Source organism: Hippocampus zosterae, chromosome 6 (assembly GCF_025434085.1).
Source record: "Hippocampus zosterae strain Florida chromosome 6, ASM2543408v3, whole genome shotgun sequence".
NCBI lineage: Eukaryota > Metazoa > Chordata > Actinopteri > Syngnathiformes > Syngnathidae > Hippocampus > Hippocampus zosterae.
In genome coordinates this window covers 10,305,075-10,326,270 of record NC_067456.1, presented here as the reverse complement: position 1 = coordinate 10,326,270, position 21,196 = coordinate 10,305,075, and the positions used below count along the sequence as shown (strand labels likewise).

The following is a 21,196-nucleotide window of genomic DNA, read 5'->3' as shown; positions in this document are numbered from 1 at the left end:
GCACAAGATACTGTTATTAAAGCCGCATTTTAACCCTTTCATGCACCCTGTAACCTGATAACATGATAAGGTGTCCACTGTGGTAACCACTGTCCCTGAAAGGGTCAAAGCTACACGATTGGATGAATAGAAAGGAAATTTTACACTAGCAACACAAAAAGGAGACATTCCCTATTGATGAAAAACCCTGTGAACCAAACCAAAAGGGTAAGCGTGCAAAATGGCACATGCCATTGGCGTCACTTATGCTCAGTATGCTCTTGGACTCCCTTGGGTTGGTGTACACACTCTTTTGGTTGCCTTCCAGCAAGGGAATCAGGTTGTGCCCAATGTAAAGATGTACCACGAGGGATCTTTAATTCCCTTGAATATCACCACAAAGTACCTCTTACTCATTTTTTTATGTTAATGTGATTAATATTATTTGTATTACATTAGTTGTTTGTTCCTTTTAAGTCTGCTCAAACTAAAGTAACGTTTGTTGACAAATGATGACAACAAAAAATAGCTCAGAAGAGTTTAAGACCTCATATTCGTTCATTTTCCACACAGTAATCTCAATAATAACTGAGTGATTTCTCAAACAAGTCCACAAGTTACTATGATAATAATTCAGAATATTTTTTTGCAATTTATAGCGTAAGCTCACCGGGATGCTCCACATGGCTGCTGAGTCAGCCATGTTAAACACTCTCATTAGGCTCTCTCTCTTATTAGCTACTTGCTATTTGACTCATTCATTAACAGGTTAAATCGACAGTGGTGCCAGATGCAGCAGTTGTGCCATACTATGCATATCTATAAATTAAACTGTCACACGGCACTTCAAATCCTGTATGTTCAGTATATCTTCTGTTGTCGGTGACTTAAAGGGGGCATACTGTATAATGAAAAAAATACTTTGAGTTGCTTGTACTTGTGTACAATAGATCTGGAGTGTTTGCCAAATCCAATTCTGTAATTGTGAAATTAAACAACCGAGTGAATATGTTGTCATTTGCCTAGAAATGCACAAAATTCCTTCCTCATGATCATTTGGTGGAACTGTAATCAGGTTTGCACACAAAATTATTCCATACCCTCCTGGGATCGCATATTGTATTCCATCATCTCATGACCAGGGAATGCATCACAGCATATATTAGCTTCTACTCTAACCCTTCCAGGGACAGCGGTCACTTCAGTAGACAGCCTATCATGTAATCAGGTTACAGGTTATCATTATTGGTGCATGAACGAGTTAAACACTGATATTAAGTTGTTTTTTGGGGGGGGTTGGGGCTTTTGGGGTGGGGGTTGTATTTTTAAGCTTGATTATCCAAGAGCATGTGTACTATTCAGCAGCTCCCAAAATTATGTTTTTGGGCTCAAGCACATAGTTGCTTGAAACATGCACATATTTTGTACACACAATTATGCCTGCCAGTTATTGGACAGTCTAATTGATCTCTGCAGCATCTTTATTGAATATGCCAGCGATTTAGTGGCAGGCTGTCCAATTTGCTTGTACTCCGTATCAACCATGAGTGCAGAATAAATAGCTTTGTCTTTCACCAGGCCTAAGTTTTACATCAAGTCAATGTATAAGTCAATTGAGACTAGAGCATCATTAGTTCAGTGGATATATACAGTATAGTAACATTTTATGATATTTTTGTTTAGTTGTGTGCCATGAGATTTTAATCTAAACTATGCGCCTTGGCTAAAAAATGTTGACAAATCTATTCAATTGTAGAAATCTATAAATCCATAATGCGAGACACCAAAGAGATAAGTTGTACCATTTTCTAATAACAAATGAAAATATGTGAAGTGGAAAAAAACAAAAAAATAAATACATTTCACGGCATCCTCGTACATAAACGTGAAACCACATTTTGTGGAGTGACAACGCCAAAGTCCGCAAGAATGCTAATCGATCATCTTTTATTCTGTGCGGTGAAGTAATTTACGATATGTTGGAAAGACTCCACACATGAATTATGTAGGAGACAGTTTACATGCTGCAGTAGGTGCTGCCAATTTGATTCGTCCCAGTTCTAATTGCCCAGCAGTGATGTGTGTGAAGGATAGGATTTCTGAGATAATTACTACCCTGTTGATGATTAAGACAAAAATAAATGATGTGTTTATTTTGGGAGTGGTGCTTACTTGTGCAGACGAGTCGTATTGCATTTCAATATATTACAATATACAGCCATCCGGCACAATAGTTGGTTCACCTCGAATGAAATAATCAAAGCCTTAACATTGTTTTTGAAAATATATAAAAGGAGCCAAGGATGGGTGTATTCTATTAGCTATATTTTTTTTTCAGCAAACCATCCACTCGAGGGTGGTCAATTTCAACCAGGGTCACATTGCACCGGGGTGGTATTCTATTGGAGTATCACAGTAAATACAGTCTAAATCCTGCAGGGTCCTAGCAGATGTCTACAGCTTAGAGTGAAACTCCAGGGACTGGAAACATTTTAATTAGCGTTTCTTTTTTCTTTTGTTAAAGCTCTATTTAATTGTACTCACTGACTCATGGGTTTTTCAAGTGCAAATCGTCCCAGTTTCGGGCAGAAATTAAGAAGTCATTTTGTCGTGTTAAATTCCAAACAGAGAAGAATACGTACAGGATCTCATTATTCATATTTATTATGTGTCGGGCCATATAAAATGATCCGGCAGGCTGAACCCAGCCCTCGGGCCGTGAGTTTATACACTTGTGCTCCAGGCCCATGTATCAAAAAGCCAACAAATTTAAGTGTACCTAACTTTTTGGCAGAAACCACCAGAGTGCGACAAAATCAACCAGTTCTTACACTCATTCTTGTGTGATTTTGTTTTTTACCAAATCGAAACCAATTTTTATAACGGCAAGTGTATGCTTATTGTTGGAGGGATGGAGGAATGGCTCGATAGAAATTCCATCCACATCTGTATGCGATGCTGAATTCTCCATCGGGATACTTGGTCGCTTGACATAAAAGCTCCTGTCATTCTCCTCCATACCCACAGCGAGCTGACGTCGGACTCTCCGCTCTGACTATCACGCCGGAGCGCGAGAGCGTTGTAGACTTCACCACACGTTACATGGACTACTCGGTGGGCGTGCTGCTGCGCAAAGCCGAGCGCACGGTGGACATGTTTGCCTGCCTGGCGCCCTTTGACCTTTCGTTGTGGGCATGCATCGCGGGCACTGTCCTGCTGGTCGGCATCCTGGTCTACTTGCTCAATTGGTTTAACCCACCGCGACTGCCCATGGGCTCCGTGTCCTCCACAACGCTCTACAACTCCATGTGGTTCGTGTATGGGTCCTTCGTACAGCAAGGTACGTAAAATATGCCTCTCTTAGCCTGACGTGTAAAATATGTTCCCCATTCCATTGTCTTTTTGAGAAAAAAAATGACAGTAACTGCTGGACTTATATGAAGCTATATCAATAATTATACAATACCTGCAGTTGGTAATGAAACTGGCGAAGCTCACACGATTAGTTCATTGGCTGTCGTCATTGGCTGTATCCAAAAATTCTCAATGAACGAGTGGATTGGCAGCTGACCTTCCACACTCAATAATAAGAAAACACCAGGTAAGGGATATTTTGTCACACCAGGATTGACTTGCAGGGAAATGACCTTCTCTGAGTTATCTCTCCTAAAATTCCCTGCAATCCACCAGTAGGTGCTCAGGTGAAGATATCAAAGGAAAGGATTTGGAATTGAAGTGTCATGACCTTGAGAAGGGCAGAGGGCTGTGGAAATAACATTTGGCATGATTGCGTTCGATTCCCATGGTTGCTGTCTCATGCTAACTAAACACAGGTCATGCAGAAAGTCAAGAAGTCCCCCCCCTCCACAATAAAGAATTAGAAATCATGAAAATTAACCAAGACGGACATTTTGTTCAAAGGTATGTTGACTTTAGACCCGATAAAGAAGCATGTGTATCATTTAGCTTAAAATATTTTAGCTAACTGTGAGTGACTTCAAACTGTGCTTGAGGTCAGCAGGCAGGTTTTCTTTAGTTTAAGTTTGACTGGAGCCTCATGCTAATCAAAAGACCTTGCAAACTGCACACCATGCCTGTCTAGACCAAGAAAGACAACAGTCGTACAAATTAGAATATGTATATATGAGCCCCAATAAATTAACCCTTTTGGGTACAGTGATTATTACATTGGACAGCTTATCAGGTTACAGGGTCTGATTATTTGTGCATGAAAAGGTTAAATTCTTAAGTCAACAACTTCACTTAAGCAAGCGCCTTTCAGTGTCGAGAAAAGCCCTCGAAAAAAATACTTATGATAATAAAATTAGCTGTCTAACTGTATGGGTCAGGTGGTTTGAATATGTGTTGTCGAGGACTGACACATCCATCCTACGGTTCTTTCACACTGTTTTTTATATCACTTCAAGTTGCCCAGGTGAGGCATGGCGAACTCGTAAAATATTTGTGGCTTGGAAGCACTGACTGCAGGTCAAAAATGTCTACAGTGTCAAATGTAATCACTGCTTTGACTCAGTGATGGCTTTCCACTGGGCTCCTTTCCTGTCATACGCACACACACGTGTAAATAATTTTGCTTTTCTTTGCTTATTTTGCATGAATTAAAGATGTCAGTCGCTTCTCTTAAAAATATTCATGTAAGGGTCAAAAAAGTGGCTGAAATGGCAACTATGTTGTCATACGTGATGGCGTTATCTGTTGCTGGGCCTCGACCCCTTGAGCAGTAGTTTTATATTCCACAGTCTCTGCTTTTCTGCAGAGGAACTTCATCTCCACAAAAGCACTTCTTCTATTTTGTTGTTGTTTAGCATGTATTGTAGCGAATGCCCGATTCAGTGCATCTTTTGATGGATTTCTGTGCATTTGTTCTCAAATTTCCTTTGCGAGTTTGCTTTCTGCCGATGAAAAACCTGTTGAATGAGGTGTTGATGAGCATGCCGCCCTTTGCTCAATAATCCTCCATCTTACTGTAGCAGCTAATGGCGCTAATGATGATCCACGCTAATTGCTGTTTGATTTTTGGCAATCATTTCTCTTTTTAGGGGTAATTAACATTTTAGTCATGGTGTCATTAGTGAGGAAAACAAGTAAGGAAGGATCTCATTTTGAGCAGCTTGTCGTTGAGCTGCTGTGCACGAAATTGCAGCTGTGTGTGTGTGTGTGTGTGTGTGCGTGTGTGTGTGTGTGTGTGTGTGTGTGTGTGCGCGTGCGCGTGTGTGTGTGTGTGCGCGTGTGCGTGTGCGAGAGGAGCGACACTTTGGTCATAGGTGATGCGTCACTGATTTGGTGGGCCAGAAATATCTCTCTTAGAATTTAGCCAAGCATGAAGACTCATCCTGCTTGCAGGATAAAGGTGAGTCCGCTGTAAATAGTCACCTGGAAAGCAGTGACAACAAAATGCAGTTTAATCTGGAAGTCAAACACAAACCTTTGCCTCGTGGTTGTTCTTATTGTCTATATTTAGAAGAGAATATCATCTGTCAATAAGACAGCGATGCCTTTGCCCATCCAATCTGGACGCGGAGGGGTGTCTCAAGTCTCTAAAAAGACATCCAAAAGTCCAAAAAGTCATCTCGAATTATTGGTCAGCACTTTTTTTTGTGGGGGGGTGGTTTGTTTTTTTTGGGGGGTGGGGGTTCACTCCTGGGTTTGGAAAATGTGTTATATGTAGTGACAAAGTTCTGAAAGTAGACATCGGTTTGTAGCCCTGACTATGTCACGGTGTTCTCACTCCATCCAAGTCTTCAGTTGCATGATCAGCTGTATAGTTTAGCAAGTGGATAGTGGGTAATTTTCTGTTCATGTGATATGGTTGGTAAAATATGGAGGGGTGTGTAAAGTCTCTAATAAGACAGCAAAAATTCACTTGATTGGTTGCTCGTCATTTGTTTTCTTTTTTTTTTTAAATTCACTTGAGGGTCTGGGTAAAGTCATTAAATGGAATGACAAAGTTCGATAACTAACTCCGCCCCAGTGGTGATCTACTATATTGTGTATCAAGTGGATATTTAGTTTTTCGTCATGTGATATACAACGGTTGATCAAATTAGCGTTCATGTTGCAATATATATTTACTTAATTGTATAGTTCATATTTTACCAAGCTGTGAGACCTTGTCCCAGTAAATATGGTACTTTTGTGTTTTTTGTTATTGTAAAGTGTCCTTGGGTGTCTTGAAAGGCGCTTATAAATGAAATGTATTATTATTATCTCCAGTGATGGCATCACACAAAAAAAAACAAATAAGAAAAAATTGAACACTGAACAAGATTTGCTGACATCAAGTAAAATAACAGCTTGAAAAAAGTTTGGATTGATGTTTGAAGTCTATTGTTCGACAACATTTCAGTTGACCTTGAAAATTTAATTGCTTGTCACATAAGATGAAGACAATGACTTCTTTCATATTAAAGGTTAAGAAAACTACAACTAGCATCCAATTTTCCATTTTTAGTTCTGTCGGCAACAAATGTCACGTTTTCTCAAAAGAAACAGAAATAGAACAAAAAGAAAGTGATCATCATAAGGGAAAAGGAGACAAAAAAAAATTATAATGGCCAATGCAGACCCTCAAACTAATATGCCGTTACAGTCCATTTGGCTTTATTACAGTCATTTTGGATAAAGATAAGTCTTGTTAGCCTATCCCATAGGCCCCTAAAATGCAAACGATTGTTTCAAATGTACAAAACAGCCAGTTACTTTTTTTTTTTGGCAGGCTCATTGGCAAGATTTCCTCTTATCATATTGGGACGAACGTCCAGTGGTTCGTAATGTCACTGTTGTGCCTCATTCCCTTCACGTGAGGATCACTATCTTCATCGTGTTGCCTTGTACATTTGATAGAAATTCTTCACTGCCATTGTCTTGACTGATACTTTTGAACAATGAGATCCTTTTGATGTTGTGAAAGCTCTGTCGAGCATGCCTTTGTGCTGAAAGATGTGGCTACAAGATGTTTTTTTTTAATAAGTCGTACAGGTTATGCTTCAGGTTAATGGTGCGGAAAACAGTTTTGAAATGTTTCATATTGGTCTCATTTTTCTCATTCCACAAAAACCTGGAATTTGAACAGGAATTGTAGACTTTTGATATCCATGTTATCTGTTTCCAAGTAATGCCTTATCTTGTTTCATCCCTTTTTTCAGTTTCTATATTTTTGATCCGCTTTCATCAAATTCTGCTTTATAATATGTGAACCACTGAACGATATTCAAACTGAAAGATACTTTTATAGTCAACATTATTCACTCTTACCATTGCATTTAATCCACTACTGTGATTGGCTGGCGTACAGTCCGTGGTTGGCCTCTCCCCTGGTTCAAAGTCAACTCCAATTGACCCAGAGCCGCAATGAAGAACAGTCGTAACCAGATAGATGTATGACATTGAACCCACTATTAGGGATTTTTAAGAGGAATTGGTGCATATTTTTCCAAGGAGTCCGACTATGCTCGACTGCAGAATTGAACATTTTCAACCACTCTGCCCAACTCGCCAATCAATGAATCAATGGAAAAGCACACACAGGTTATTTCCTGTACAGTTTTCATGCAACGCCTTTCTAATCACCTGTGCATCAACCTGGAATCCAACCCTTTGGGAACACAGTAGGGGAAAGGGAATTGATGTGGCTGAGAGGATGATTAGAGGGAAGTCAAACACCTGAATGTTTTGCTTGGGGCCTTTTTACGCGGACTGAGCGCGAGAACAAGGTGCATGCTAAGAGACAACATCCTTTTTCTTGTCATATCTTCCCATCTCCTGTATCTTTCACATCCTTGCTCCTTTGGGTCCTCAAAGTTTCACACTCCTATACTTTCTTCCTCTCCTATCTTGTTCTTTATTTGGATTTATTAGACTATTGCCAGAAGACAACTGCGATAGGCTCCAGCACCCCCGCGACCCTTGTGAGGATAAGCCGTTTGGATGGATGGATGGATGGATGGATGAATGGAGAATCTCCGTCTAACTCTAATGTTGGGTGATGGACTCTCATGTTGGGTGATGAGTGCACGTGGCTTATCCCAACTCACCAAGCCTTAGTTCTGTGATGCTTTTTCATTGGCAAAAGTGGGTACTAAACGATAACCAAAGAAGAAAACGTCATGAACCATTGTTGGATGGTCATCGATCGAGCAGGGTTGTCATCACAAAATAAACACGCTAATGGTAGCCATTGCTGGTGTTTACCGCTAGCGCTGGACAGTGCAAAATCGCACTGTAGAGTCTCCACTTTGCCTCGGATTTATTGAAGCAGGATTCGGTAACAGCAGATACTCAAAATGAAGGGACTTGTACTCAGACTCGGGCGCACAAAAATGTGATTGGCACATCCCTACTTTATTTGTAAACAGTTCATCCTTGGAGGAGGTCTGCGCTCTACAGGCAGTTGGTGGCATTCAAATGCTTCATGATACCCATCGCATTGTTAAAGCAACACATATAACGGGAGCCTCAGACTTTAGCACTGTATGTGTGGTTGTGATTTGCATGTTGAGGACTGAACGGATGGTGAATGTGTTGCATCTATGAATTGTGTGTTTTATGGCGTATGATGACAGTACGATGACTCATGCTTCGCAAGCTTTGGAGTTCGACAGTCGACTCCTGGCTCCAGTGTCCTGAGTGCAAGATGTCCTCCCCATGCTTGTGTGGGTTTTCTTTGGGTACTTAGTTTTCGTCCCACAATCCAAAAATGTGCATGTTCCCATTCATTGAAGACTCGAGAATACCTTGCAGCCAACTAGCCTGCAACCCTAGTTAGAGGAGGTGGTGTAGAAAATGGATGAACGGAGGATATGAAATACACTATTACCATCAGCGACAAATTCACATTTTCATCTGGGTCACACTTGTCGATGGCCGGAGTCGCAAAGATGAAGAAGAAGAAGAAGAAGAAAAGGTGTTTTGCCAAGCCTGCAGGCGGGGAGGGTTAAATGAAAGTCGAGGCCAGGACCCACCAGGGCCCACGATAGGAGACGAACAGATAACATTAGCCGAGTATTGACTGGCAACTGTGCACATGCTGGCCAGAGCAAGACCCTGCAGGGAAGGGGAAATGTGCTCATTTGCAGTCTTGTACACCAGCATTTGGATTTTGAAATGAGCCACCAGAGGCAGTGACTAGGGCGAGAGCTTAGGAACGGGGGAGTGATGAGAGGGAAGGGGGAAGCACGCGAGGACTCCAGAATGTGAAAAATAAGATCGCCCAGAGGCATTGGAGGGAAAAAGGCTGCAACACTTCATGCAGGCGTGACAGGAAACGGAAGTGAGTACTTCACTTGCAAATACTATCGTCATAAAATCCGAGTAGAACCTTCAAGTTTGTACACGATCCTTTATAAGTTGATTGTCAACCTCAATATTCAACCATCCATCCATCCATCATCTACCGCTTATCCGGGGCCGGGTCGCGGGGGCAACAGCTTTAGCAGGGAAGCCCAGACTTCCCTCTCCCTAGCTACTTCTTCCAGCTCTCCCCGGGGGATCCCGAGTCGTTCCCAGGCAAGCTGGGTGACATAGTCTCTCCAGCGTGTCCTGGGTCTTCCTCGGGGTCTCCTCCCGGTGGGACATGACCGGAACACCTCACCGGGGAGGCGCTCAGGAGGCATCCGAATCAGGTGCCCAAGCCACCTCATCTGGCTCCTCTCGATGTGGAGGAGAAGCGGCTCGACTCTGAGCCCCTCCCGGATGACTGAGCTTCTCACCTTATCTCTAAGGGAGAGCCCGGACACCCTGCGGAGAAAACTCATTTCAGCCGCTTGTATCCGGGATCTCAACCTCAATATTGCTCAGATTTAACAAAATGTTGGTCATACCGTACAAGTAATTACTTTCAGTACTCCATTTGTGACTTGGATGAATCGAACACAATCCAGAATGCTGCTCGACTTTCCATTTGTTGAAGTTTCCATCACGTTTCAAGCTTAAGAACAGCATTGTGGAACAAGAAGGCAAATGTGTTCTTCAGTGTACTGACAATGCTTCAATTGATTGCATTTCATTCAAAGCCTTGAAGAGATTTTCATCCAAATATTTACCGTAATTATGACTTTATTACTGCGTTAGGGACTATGGCACGTTCCAACTTCAGCACAAATCCAGGTACCCATGCATCCATTTTCTAATCCGCTTCTCCTCAAGAGGGTCATGTGTATGCTGGAGTCTATCACACTCAAACCGAGGGAGAATTTCGAGCATTCCATTAACATGCCATGCATGTATTTGGAATATGGGAGGAAACCGGAGCACCCAGAGAAAACCCATCAGGTACAGGACCTGGACAAAACAACGCTCTGGAAATAAACACCAAAAAACTAAGGAAGTGGTTTCCAAACCTAAAAAATAAAAAACCGTGAGTCATTCAAATATTTTGAAGTCATGATGGATTCAATATCATTATGGAAACATCATATTAATTTCATTTGTATAGAGACCAAACAAAGAATATATATTCTCCGTCACCTCAGGTCATTTGAGGCCACACAGCTGGTGCTCCTTCTGTTTTTCATCTATGTCCTCCTCAGTGTGCTGCAGCGCTGTGCTGCCATAGGGTTCAGCTGCCTCACAGTCATTACAAAATCTGGACCCAGACAGACACTGGATTCAAATTTGATGATTGTGGGCCAAGGTAGTGTTTGAAGTTGCCAAAGGTGGGCAGTTTACATAAGTTTACCTGTCCGTCATTCGTCATCTATCAGTGGCCTGGGAACTTGTATGTCATCATCAGTGTGTCATTTTTTTCAAGCCAAACCTATCTATCTGTCTATCTGTTTGAGACAGAATCAATGTGTAAATGCAATGCACGTTCTTGTGATGAAAAATGAGTTCACAAATAAGTATCTCATCACGCCAAAAGCCATAACGGCGCTCGCCCAAATGTTGACTGGCCAGCTGCATGGTATTTGTTTACAGAGGAGCTGTGTTAAAAGAAAGACAAACAGCAAGAGTGATGACGAGAGTAAAAAATAGAACAGCTTTTACAGTTTCAAAAATCAACACTCAGCCCTCCTAAAAGTGTGATGTTCGTACTTTTATTTGAGGGTGAGTTGCATCATAATAAACGGAGTTTGTTTGTTGTTTTTTTGCATACATCTTTACACATACAAACACTAAACCTCTAAAAGTAGAAAGCCTTATTATGGTGTTCATATTACTTGATTTTAGTTGAGTTTTTTTGGTTTTTTTTGCTATTCGAAAAACTGGACTTTTATGTCATTCGGACTTTTTGTGCAGAGGTCGGCTGCGTTACGTAACCTGGATTAGGCGCAGGCAGAAAGAATCAAAAGAAACAAGGTGAGAAGGGAGCGTGGAAGCAGACGTGGTATCGTGTTCTTTTAATCTTGTCTCGTGTTCGGATAGCTCCCTGTCTCCCAGTGTGTGCTATCCCTCACTTCCTCCGTGCCGTTGTCCTGACTCAAACTGTTCATCTTGAACCTAAGTGGAAGAGTCACAAACAAAACTCGTGTGTCGCGTTGAATAAGCGTCTCGCATAAATATTTCCCAGGCGTTCTCTTTGTCTCGCTAAGTCACCAGCGAATCCTCTGGTTGGCATCCCGACCTGTGGGAAGCAAGACCATGAACATGATGTATGGCTTTACCTAAGAAAATATACGTAACCTAGCCGATACACAGAGTACAGATGTGAAATTCTGATTTGATTGCTGTTCCACTCCAGTCCTTTAGGTGGCTGCAATGTGCAGTTTAGCTGTTGAACAAGTGCCATAGTAAAGAATAAAAAAACGTCTACATGAACAATATATGTGCATGATGTAAATTATTTTAGCACTAGCTAAATTGACTTTGGTAAATTACCGAAACGTTTATGGCCTTATTATTTGTGCTTTGGGGTAGGGAGTTGCGCGGTTTCCCTGTTCTCTCTATTGTTGTAGCCTAACGGTCCTCCATTTTAGCCTCTCAGCGTGCGAAAAACATTCATATCTCCTCCATCATTACCTCTGCCTCCGCTGTGCTGCACTGCTGAGAAGCCAGCATTATCATCACTGCTTGTTCCTCTCTTCGTTTCTTCTCTTCTTTTTCTTCTTCTACTGTCCCAAACTTCCACAAATCCATTATCCCAATAGAGTCCTGGTGTTTTGCTGAAGTGGAGGCAGTGCCATTGCCGTTCCCGCCCCCCCCCCCCCCTGTTTTTTTTATATCTCCATCCATCCAGCCGGGGATAGCAAGTCTCTCAGCAGCTCTATTACATTCAACATTCGTCTGTTCTTTTCTCCATCCTAGGCTTTCTCATTTTCCTTTTTCTGGGTTCTCATGGGTCATCACTCCCACCGTGTCTTCGTCAGTGTGTGTGAATGCAAGCTTGGTACTATGGACATCCAAGATATAGGAATGTCTCAAATGAGCGACACTTGATTTTGATTGAAATTTGCTCATTCTGATTCGTACCTGTCTTTAGTTTCTGGTAATGATTATTGGTATTTTCTAAGAGTGTAGGAGGACCTTGACTCAACTGAGTTTTTCAATGTATGTGTATTATGATCATTATTATTAGTAGTAGTACTAGTAGTAGCAGGAGTAGTATTTTGATTTGACTTGCAAGCAAAATTATAAGATAGGGGCACTAGATGTCCACCGCACACTCAACTCAGTTCACAGCGTGTGTATTTATAACAACCGTACATCTACTAGCTCAATGCTAACACCAAAATGCAAAAATCAAGACTGGCTAACAATTAGCATTGATGTCATATTGTTAAAACTCTAGAAGCAAATGATATTTGAACACAAACGGTGCAGTAACACATGCAGACATAACACAATCTGTGCTTATTGTTAATTATTTTGTAAGTAGAATTTAGTTATGGTACTTAGTATCAGAAATGGTGTTTGGTAATGTAATCACTATCTTGCGAATTAGTCTGTATGTATTTAGCATGTAATGATGTAACTTGGTATCTTGTATTCATATTCTGTTGGTGGTAATGGTATTCATTATATGGTAAAAGCATTTGGTAATTTGGTCATTAGTAACAGTATTTTGTAATTGGTATGTCGGACTGTAATGGTATTTGGAATGTGGAAGTCACTTTTGGTACGTTTTGTCTGGTAACGTATGATATCTGCTAATATTTTATATCTGCTAATGATGTTCGGCAATGCTATTTGATGTCTGGTAATAGAGTTTGGTATATGGTAATGACATCCATATGCTTTCTGGTAATCGTATGTGGTATCTGGTCATGGCATTTATCTGGTAGTGGTCCTCTGTATCTGCAAAGTGTATTGGGCAATTGTTGCTATGTAGCAAGGCAGCCTGTTGCAGCCCCCCTAAAAAAGGACGCCGTAATGAACGTCATCATAAAGCAGTTACCAAACAATGACTAGAACATGCTACAAAGGGCCATTCAGTGAAGTTTGTGCAATATTAATTCCCGCACATTGGCCATTACCCAGCATGCTTGCATTGCATGTGTCAGCAAGTAATCAATATGTTGATCATCACTTGCTGTTAATATGCTTCCTGTCTCCATCTTGAACGCCCGATCATGCTGTTTTAGTTGCAATCACCTGCTGGAAAATTTGACGATATCAGGTTGGCTTAGAAAAAAAAAGTGTATATACAGTATGTATACATGTATTTTTTAACCCCCCCACCCCCACACAGACACACACAAAACATGCACACATACTCTAATAGTATTTGAGTATTTGATATTGACAGAACTGATATTCGCTTTGGTCATTTGGTATTTGGTCATAATACTATATATGTACCTAATCATGCTTTGTAATTTCTCCTGCGAGATGGTATGGAGGTGTAAATTCTGCCGCCTTTAGTTCGCCTTGACCTTAAGCTTTGATTACTGCGCCAAGTTATCATCCACTTCACTCCACTGCTTTGTTTCTGCCAGAAGCAGAAGCATCCGTTAGTCATGAGTACCAGTTCACGGCATTGATTATGGAAAGTCGCTTAAAAAGGTATAGAAAGTAATTACCACGCATGTTAGCTGGAAAGCGAGCCAGGTTTCCCTTTTCATAGGTCGGACTGCATAATTGCATTGTGTCACATTTAATTAGACACTGAAAACCCCTGCTCTTAGTCTCCAGAGGGGGAAAAAAGCAGTGAATGAGGAATTTAAACAAGAACTTGCCATCATAAATAAATGTTGAAAAACAGTTTTTTTATGATTTGATTTTAATTGTGGAGCAATAATACTTTTTTTCCCGAACATGTTGGCATATATTCAGTGAAAACTGATGTTGTATACAGTCGAAGTAAAATCAACTTACTCACACGTTCCTGAACTCGTATTGTGCTTATCGGGAAATAATGTCACCTTTTTGAAGTAGAGATAAAATGATTGGTTTTTTTCATGATTTAAAACTGTTCCCAGGATCAAGAATTATTCCACACATTTTTTTTTTTGGACGTGTTGTATTTGTGTGGAGCATGGACAACCCATCAAACACAAATATCACCTGCATTCACCACAAAGAGAACTTCACAAAGAAATCAAGTAGTGGATTTTCTGCACTGTAAGGCGCTTTGAAGTATAAGTCTCACCTTCAATTAATGGCCTATTTTAAAACTGTTTTCATACATAGAGCTCAGTGCATTATAAGGCTCATCGAATAGAAGCTACAATAGTGGCTGCGGTTGTGTTATGCATCCACTAGATGGAGCTACGTTAAACGGAATAAAATACAATACAGCTTTATTTATATAGAGCTTTCACAACAGCTGCAGCTGTAACAAAGTGCTTTCCAGAACATTTAAAATACTACATTAAAGAAATCAGAATATCGATTCATAAAGAAGGCTCATTGGATTATAATGCACTCAGTGGGCTTTTGAGAAAATCGAATGCTTTTAGGTGCCCCTTAAAGTAAGCATGGCCAAACTTGAGAGTATGATAGCATTTTAGACAGTCCAGCCTGATTGGAAGTGAATCTGGATCTACACCCAGCCTCGACGATTGTCGCGGGGCCCAGAGAAACTCGGTGGCAGGCTCTTATATAAATTATTTACTCTGTAATGCCATAATCCATAGATCGCAGAATGGCTCATGCACTCACAGACACAGGAAATGGGTGCAAAACAAAAGTTTTACTTGGTCATTGAATTTTCCACCTGATAGGTTGGCAGACACTCTGACATTTGGATACAAGCTATTAAAAAAATCACCTTTCCTTAATATGTCTCCTTTGAATGAAATCAAAGTAATATAATGGATCTGCAATGAAAGTTAAAATACCCATTTAACACCCAACTCCAAAACTCTATTGTTTTCCTTTCCTTTGCACCACTCTAAAATGTATTGTTCTTGATGTTCTAAATTTACCCAAACAACAAATAACATTAGCGTACTGGGGGGGTTGCTGCACACAACGTCACTCAGGCAGCAATTAAAAGTGTTGTTTGTTCAGGCTGCACTCGGCTCAGAAGGCTGACCTTGGCGGCATCCACGTCGAGAAAAGAAAAATCTGCTCCTTGGAGGCGAGAAGACTAAAATATATGCAGTGATTGCTGCGGCTTCAGCGACTCCCAGGTGACAGATGCTAGGGTCGAACACGATCCGCCAATTAAGCGCAGCTTCCGAGCTGTTGTGACAACCTTACATTTTCATGGGTTAGGCAAATTAACATTTAGACATCCGGATTAAGGGAGAAGTATATTGCCTATTAAATATATCGCAACATATCCAAAATTCTCAGCAAAAAGTATGCTACCCGCATCAGGGATCGGCAAAATTTTCATTTATTTCCTGAGGAAGTAGTAATAATTCGGTGTAACATTCTCTCTCTCATTGTTCTGCCAAAACAGATGCTTTATTATTAATTTTTGTATCATAACATGTACCAGGACCTGCAGTTTCATGGCTCACATTTTTGGGTGAGCCGACTCTGTCAGATTGCTTGACAGTACGGAACCGCTTTCATATCAAAGCCAAAAGCTAGGCAGAACGGCAGTGTTGTTGAATGTTTCACATGCTTCACTTCTGTGGTGCAAATCATAAATTACGCCACAAACGATGATCCCAAATATAGTTGCAACATTATTGTGAGAAATACAGATTGTGAGATTATTTGATTTTGATGCAATGCACAACAGCTGGAGCAGCTTGGCTGCAGCCGAGCCTCTCCAGAATTTCCACTAACAAACCAGGCTAATCTTGCAATCGTAGGGGTCATTGTAGGGAGCAGTTAATTTGCATGAGACAGAACATACAACATGTTTAAAAAAAAGGCTACTTTTGTGTTAGCATATGTCAGCTTCTTGGCTTTACATTGTCTTTTTTTTTTTACTTGACTTTTTTCATTGTCTCCAATTGGCTCTGACTACTTCCCAGTTAGAAAGTTTGCCATGTTTTCTTTTTTTTTTTTTTGGTGGGAAATCAATTCTTCTCAAGATGGGCTCTTTGGGATCCAACAGCATGGCCGGGAGAAAGTGTATAATTGAAAACAAGCGTTGTGGTGTTTGAACTCGGCCATGAAGTCTAATAGACTATTTTCTTCTTCGTCGACGAGGCCCAACTTTTGCCCTCTAGGAAACAAAATGCTTGGCTACACAAAAAAAAAAAATGTTGCATTCACCATTAAGGGACACACACACACACACACACCCCTAACCTTGAGTGTCTGTGTTGGCTCTTGTGCGTCTTACATTATACACAGATTGTATTGATCCATGCGCTGTAGAAGAGCCTGTAAATAAAGGCAGGAATTTCTGCTGACTTGGTCACATTTGTGTGGCATTCAAGTGTGAAGAGTCAGGCTGAAGTGCTGATGAAGCCGACAGGAAGAAAATAGAATGTTTCCAATGTCACCACGGGTCCTTTTGTTCAATGAGCTGAATTCAATAATCCAATAGATCCTACACGAGCATCTGAGCAAAAAGTAGTTTGGTAATTCTCATCACCAATTGTAAGAGGCTTGAAAATATTATTACTGTATCATAACAGACCTAGCTACCATCAGGAAAAAATTACTGAAAAAATGTTACATTAAAATAATCGTTTAATTTTTTTCTCCATTGATTATTATTTTTATTTTATTTTTTTTGATGCGACGAAGGCAGCCAGTTTTTGGTCCCTTTGTAGATGATCTTGAAAAATGTGGCCCAATTCTCCAACCAGAATGATATGGAGATCTTTAACCCATCCGCACAAAACGTGGATGGGTTAAAGATGATTTTTCTTTTTTGCAAAAAGTTGCATTTAGTCAGAGTGACCTAAAGTCTATAATAATATCTGTAAAAAAAATTATTTAAAAATATCTGTCGTGTGTATAAGGGGTACATGATGAACCTAAAGTGGCCTCTAAGGCAGAAGTGAATATTGGTAACTTTTCTTTCTTTTTCTAAATTATGTATTTATGCGTCTATTTTTCAACATTTATTTTGCTTCATGTTGTGGAATGGAATGGAACGTGAGAAAGAATGCTCTTGTTTTTCTGGTATGATAATCTACTGTGTGTATTTTTTATGTACCGGTACCGTATTTTTAAACATCACTGACTGGATGGAATCAGGGTAAAGCATCCTCACTGCTTTATTCACGTCTCAGCGCACCATGCAAACAACACGTGAGTGTATGCAGGTCGAGTTTAATGTACAGTACGAGCTGGATACACAGTTGTACACTCACACACACACACTCACACACACTTGGCTGCTGATGGGTGAGCACATTGTGGAATGTATCTTAGGGAATACTGCGTTTTCAATCTTTTCATTTCATTCCGCTTTCTCGTGAAACCGAGCCAGCTCCGATTAGAGACTACAGAGGCCCCATTTCAACACCCAGGGGTCAACGTGTGCAATTTTAATTCCTATTTGCAGCCCCTCCCCTACACCCCTTCCCCTTTCCCCATTTGAAACTCATATTCCTCTTCCACACACTGCGCTTCTGATCATGTTGACTCGGCAAAGATGAAGTCGGGAGATTAACCATGTTAGACCCATGAACTGAGCTGAGGGAATTCAACTACAACTCAGCATAGCATATCAGTGTTGAAACTGTCTAACTTCTTTTCGCAAATACTTTTACTCCAAGTCAAGGTGGGTATCCGGGTGTGTCCTCCACTTGCGTACATAAAGGCTAAACACGAGACGCCTCAAATGAGAATTTCAGCATCTCGACCATCAATACTCTTCCGATTTCAGTCATCCCCCAGAGCAGAATGATGATCCATTGTGTTGAAATATCTCCTTTATTTTGAAAAATGCTGATCAATATTTCTGCGTATTTTCTGACCAAACCACTAACTGCATCATCATCAATTTATGTTCATACATTTTCTACACCGTCAATTTGGATGTTTAAGGGGTGCCGGGCGACGTGAATGATGTCATGAAATTTGGTCTCGTTGCCCAGTTCAGTCAATGTGAATGCCTGGACGTGTTCTTGGCGAGTATTAAAATTTTGTATTTGTGGTTCAATGGCCACTTGAGACACTCTTATAAACCTTTGAATTGGGACACTCCTAAGGCAAGGTCGCACAGTTTACAAAACACAAAAAAACAACATTGTTTATGTAAAAAATAAAATCCTCCATTCCTATTATAGAGCCCACAAGTCCATTCATACTACAACTGCAGCTCTTCATTTGTCAGTTGGCAGTCATCTACCTCTCCAAAAAAGTGAGCCGACGGTGCAGGTACCCAACCAACATGCTGGCCACTTTTTTATTTTTATTATTATTTTTTTTAAGGGTAACATCTGTGCCCTTCACGGAGATGATTTGGTTGATATCAGTATAATATTCAGTGATTTGTTTTTTCTCACCACATGATCAAATGTGTTGCGCTATTTTTCCCCGCTACTTTCATGCAGACGTTTTTAAATGTTTCTCCATTATCCAAAATGATTGAACAGCTTCCCTGCTGGGCCCCAACTCTTCTGTACGACTCCAATGGTGTGTGTGTTACCGTGAAATGTAGTAGTCCATTTGGTGGCAATAATGCACTATATATTTCTATAATAAATACCAAGGGTTTTAATCTTGCAAGAGTGGGGATATTTTACAAAGTTAAGTGCATGGAATGCAGCATTTAAAATATTCTGATTAGAATACAACCTGCTGTGTAAATTGTACAAAAGCAGTGTTTCACAAACATTTTTAAAGCAATTACCACTGGCAAAAATATTTTTGATACCACCATTATGAATGACGTTATCAAATTTCAGCATCGGGGGCCTAATGATGCATCAGAAACGAGGCACCGACTTTATTCATAAAAAATTATATTTGAAGGATTCAGGATGATTATTATTGATCAAAAATCCTGAAAATGGGAATTGAGGTAGGCAACGCGAAAAGTATGGGTTGTACAATCTTTCCATTGAGAAAAGTGTAGAAGTCGCAACACCCCAAACCCCAACGCGTGTGACACCTCCTGTTTAAATGATTGCAACGCAGACTTGCTGAAATGTCCGGATACCATTTTTTAAGCCACTCATAGCTTCACTTTTTAACTGTCGCACTAAATTAGAGCACAAGCTGGGTGAAGAGATACGATTAGGTGTCTTTGTGACCCGAAAAAGCTTGCAGGGCTTATCGGTGGAGGTATTAAAAAAAAAAAAATGTTCTGAAGCACAATAAAAAGATTGAGGAGGGATGCTTCCCACATTTTTTCACCATTGTCACACTTTTTCGTCAGCTTATCCTACCTAGCCTTGTCATCCCCAAGTTCAATCAAGTGAGTGGTTGGGGGTGGGGGCTTGGGGGGGATAAATAAATAGTCAAAGATTCCTGCAAGTCATCAAACGGGACAAGTTAGGACTAATCTGAAAGCGGTTGAGAGACGCTTGGGGGGGTTAGACTCTCCTGGATGTGCCCAAGTGCTTCAAAGGGGCTCTCATCTGCAGCTTCCTTTTTACCGGCGCCATGTCAACAAGAAGAACTGCCCGCCGGTTGGGTTTGAGGCAGACGATTTGGCTTTTGTGGAATAATATTTGCAACGGGCAGACGGACCACCCCTCGAATCATTGGTCATCGCCCGGTCTCTTTTGTGTCCTTCACTCCTAACAAGTGATTCACCACATATATATGTGTTTGTTTGCTGTTTGTTCGGCTGCTTGTGAGTGGGAGGTGACGGTTTTTTGGGGTGTGGGGGGGGGGGGGGCGCGTGTAAAAAATCAATAGTTATCCTCTTTGTCCTTTTTTTTCCTAATCATTACGGCATATCACTCTGATGTGCATGCTGTCATACCAACCCGTGCTCCAATTACTCTGGAAAACCTGCGTCTCACCGGTTGAGTCGTGTGATGATGACGGTGCATGTGATCATCATGAAGCCTGCTTATGCGCTCTGGTGTCAATGTTTGCGGCAAAGTATAAAATGGTGATGCCACCTTGGCAGGTACTGATATATTTTTCTTGAAGTAAAGATCAAGTCATAATAAGTGGCCTCAGCCTGTTAATATATTTTTTTAAGTATTATTGTTGACATCGCTGAGCCTTTCAACAGTTTTTATTTTAAGTTTTTAAGATTCTATTCAATTTGTTTTGTTCCATGAACCAAACATCCATCCAGTTTCTGATTCGCTTATTAGTGTGAATTATTATTGTTATTCGGAGCAGTTGTTAACTATCATTACGGTGGTCTCAACCCTTTGCAGGGTGCATGCTTATATTTTAATTGTTATTGCATTTTATTTTTTAATTTTTGAAAAAATATACTTCACGTTTTTCAAAGTGAGCGGCACCGTGGCCAAATGCTTAGCACGCTGGCATCACAGTGCGGTGGTCCGCTGTACAGCATTCCTGTGTGCCGTTTGCATGTTCTCCCATTGCCCGTGTGGGTTTTCCACGGGTACTCCGGTTTCCTCCCACATTCCAAAAACATGCATGGCAGGTTAATTGGAACACTGTGAATTGGTGCAATTATGTCACCTACCTAAGTGGAATAAGACTGCGAAACATAAAATCAAGAAAAACATTGTGTATGGAGACATTGAAATACCGCTCAAAAAAATCACAGAAGGTCAAAGGGGCAAAAAGCAAAAGTTGTCTGTCAATGTCATACATGATGGTGGTTCAAATTTGGATATTTCCATGCACTTTTAGATATGGTTTGCGTGATGAGCCAAACTGTTCTAAAATGAAGTTAAGCAAAGGTTGCATCATTGTGTAGCGAGATTGCTGTGACTCCCAAAAGATCTTCCAACTCTTCCAAGAAGGCCTAATGAAGCGCTCTCATCATCTCTCAGCCAAGAATAACGGCAGGGAGGTG

General features: G+C 40.8%; 1 protein-coding gene across 5 annotated transcripts in view; it reads left to right on the top strand.

The window, feature by feature from the left end:
- Positions 1–21,196, top strand: part of grid2 (glutamate receptor, ionotropic, delta 2) — a 356,741-nt gene that overhangs the window by 280,965 nt on the left and 54,580 nt on the right. For all 5 annotated transcript variants that reach the window (XR_007962806.1, XM_052068607.1, XM_052068609.1 and 2 more), the window contains exon 11: positions 3,007–3,319. Coding sequence is in view for 4 of the 5 variants with exons in the window: in XM_052068607.1 (XP_051924567.1) it covers positions 3,007–3,319 (313 nt within the window). In the remaining variant the exon portion in view is untranslated. The remainder of the gene's footprint in view (positions 1–3,006; positions 3,320–21,196) is intronic.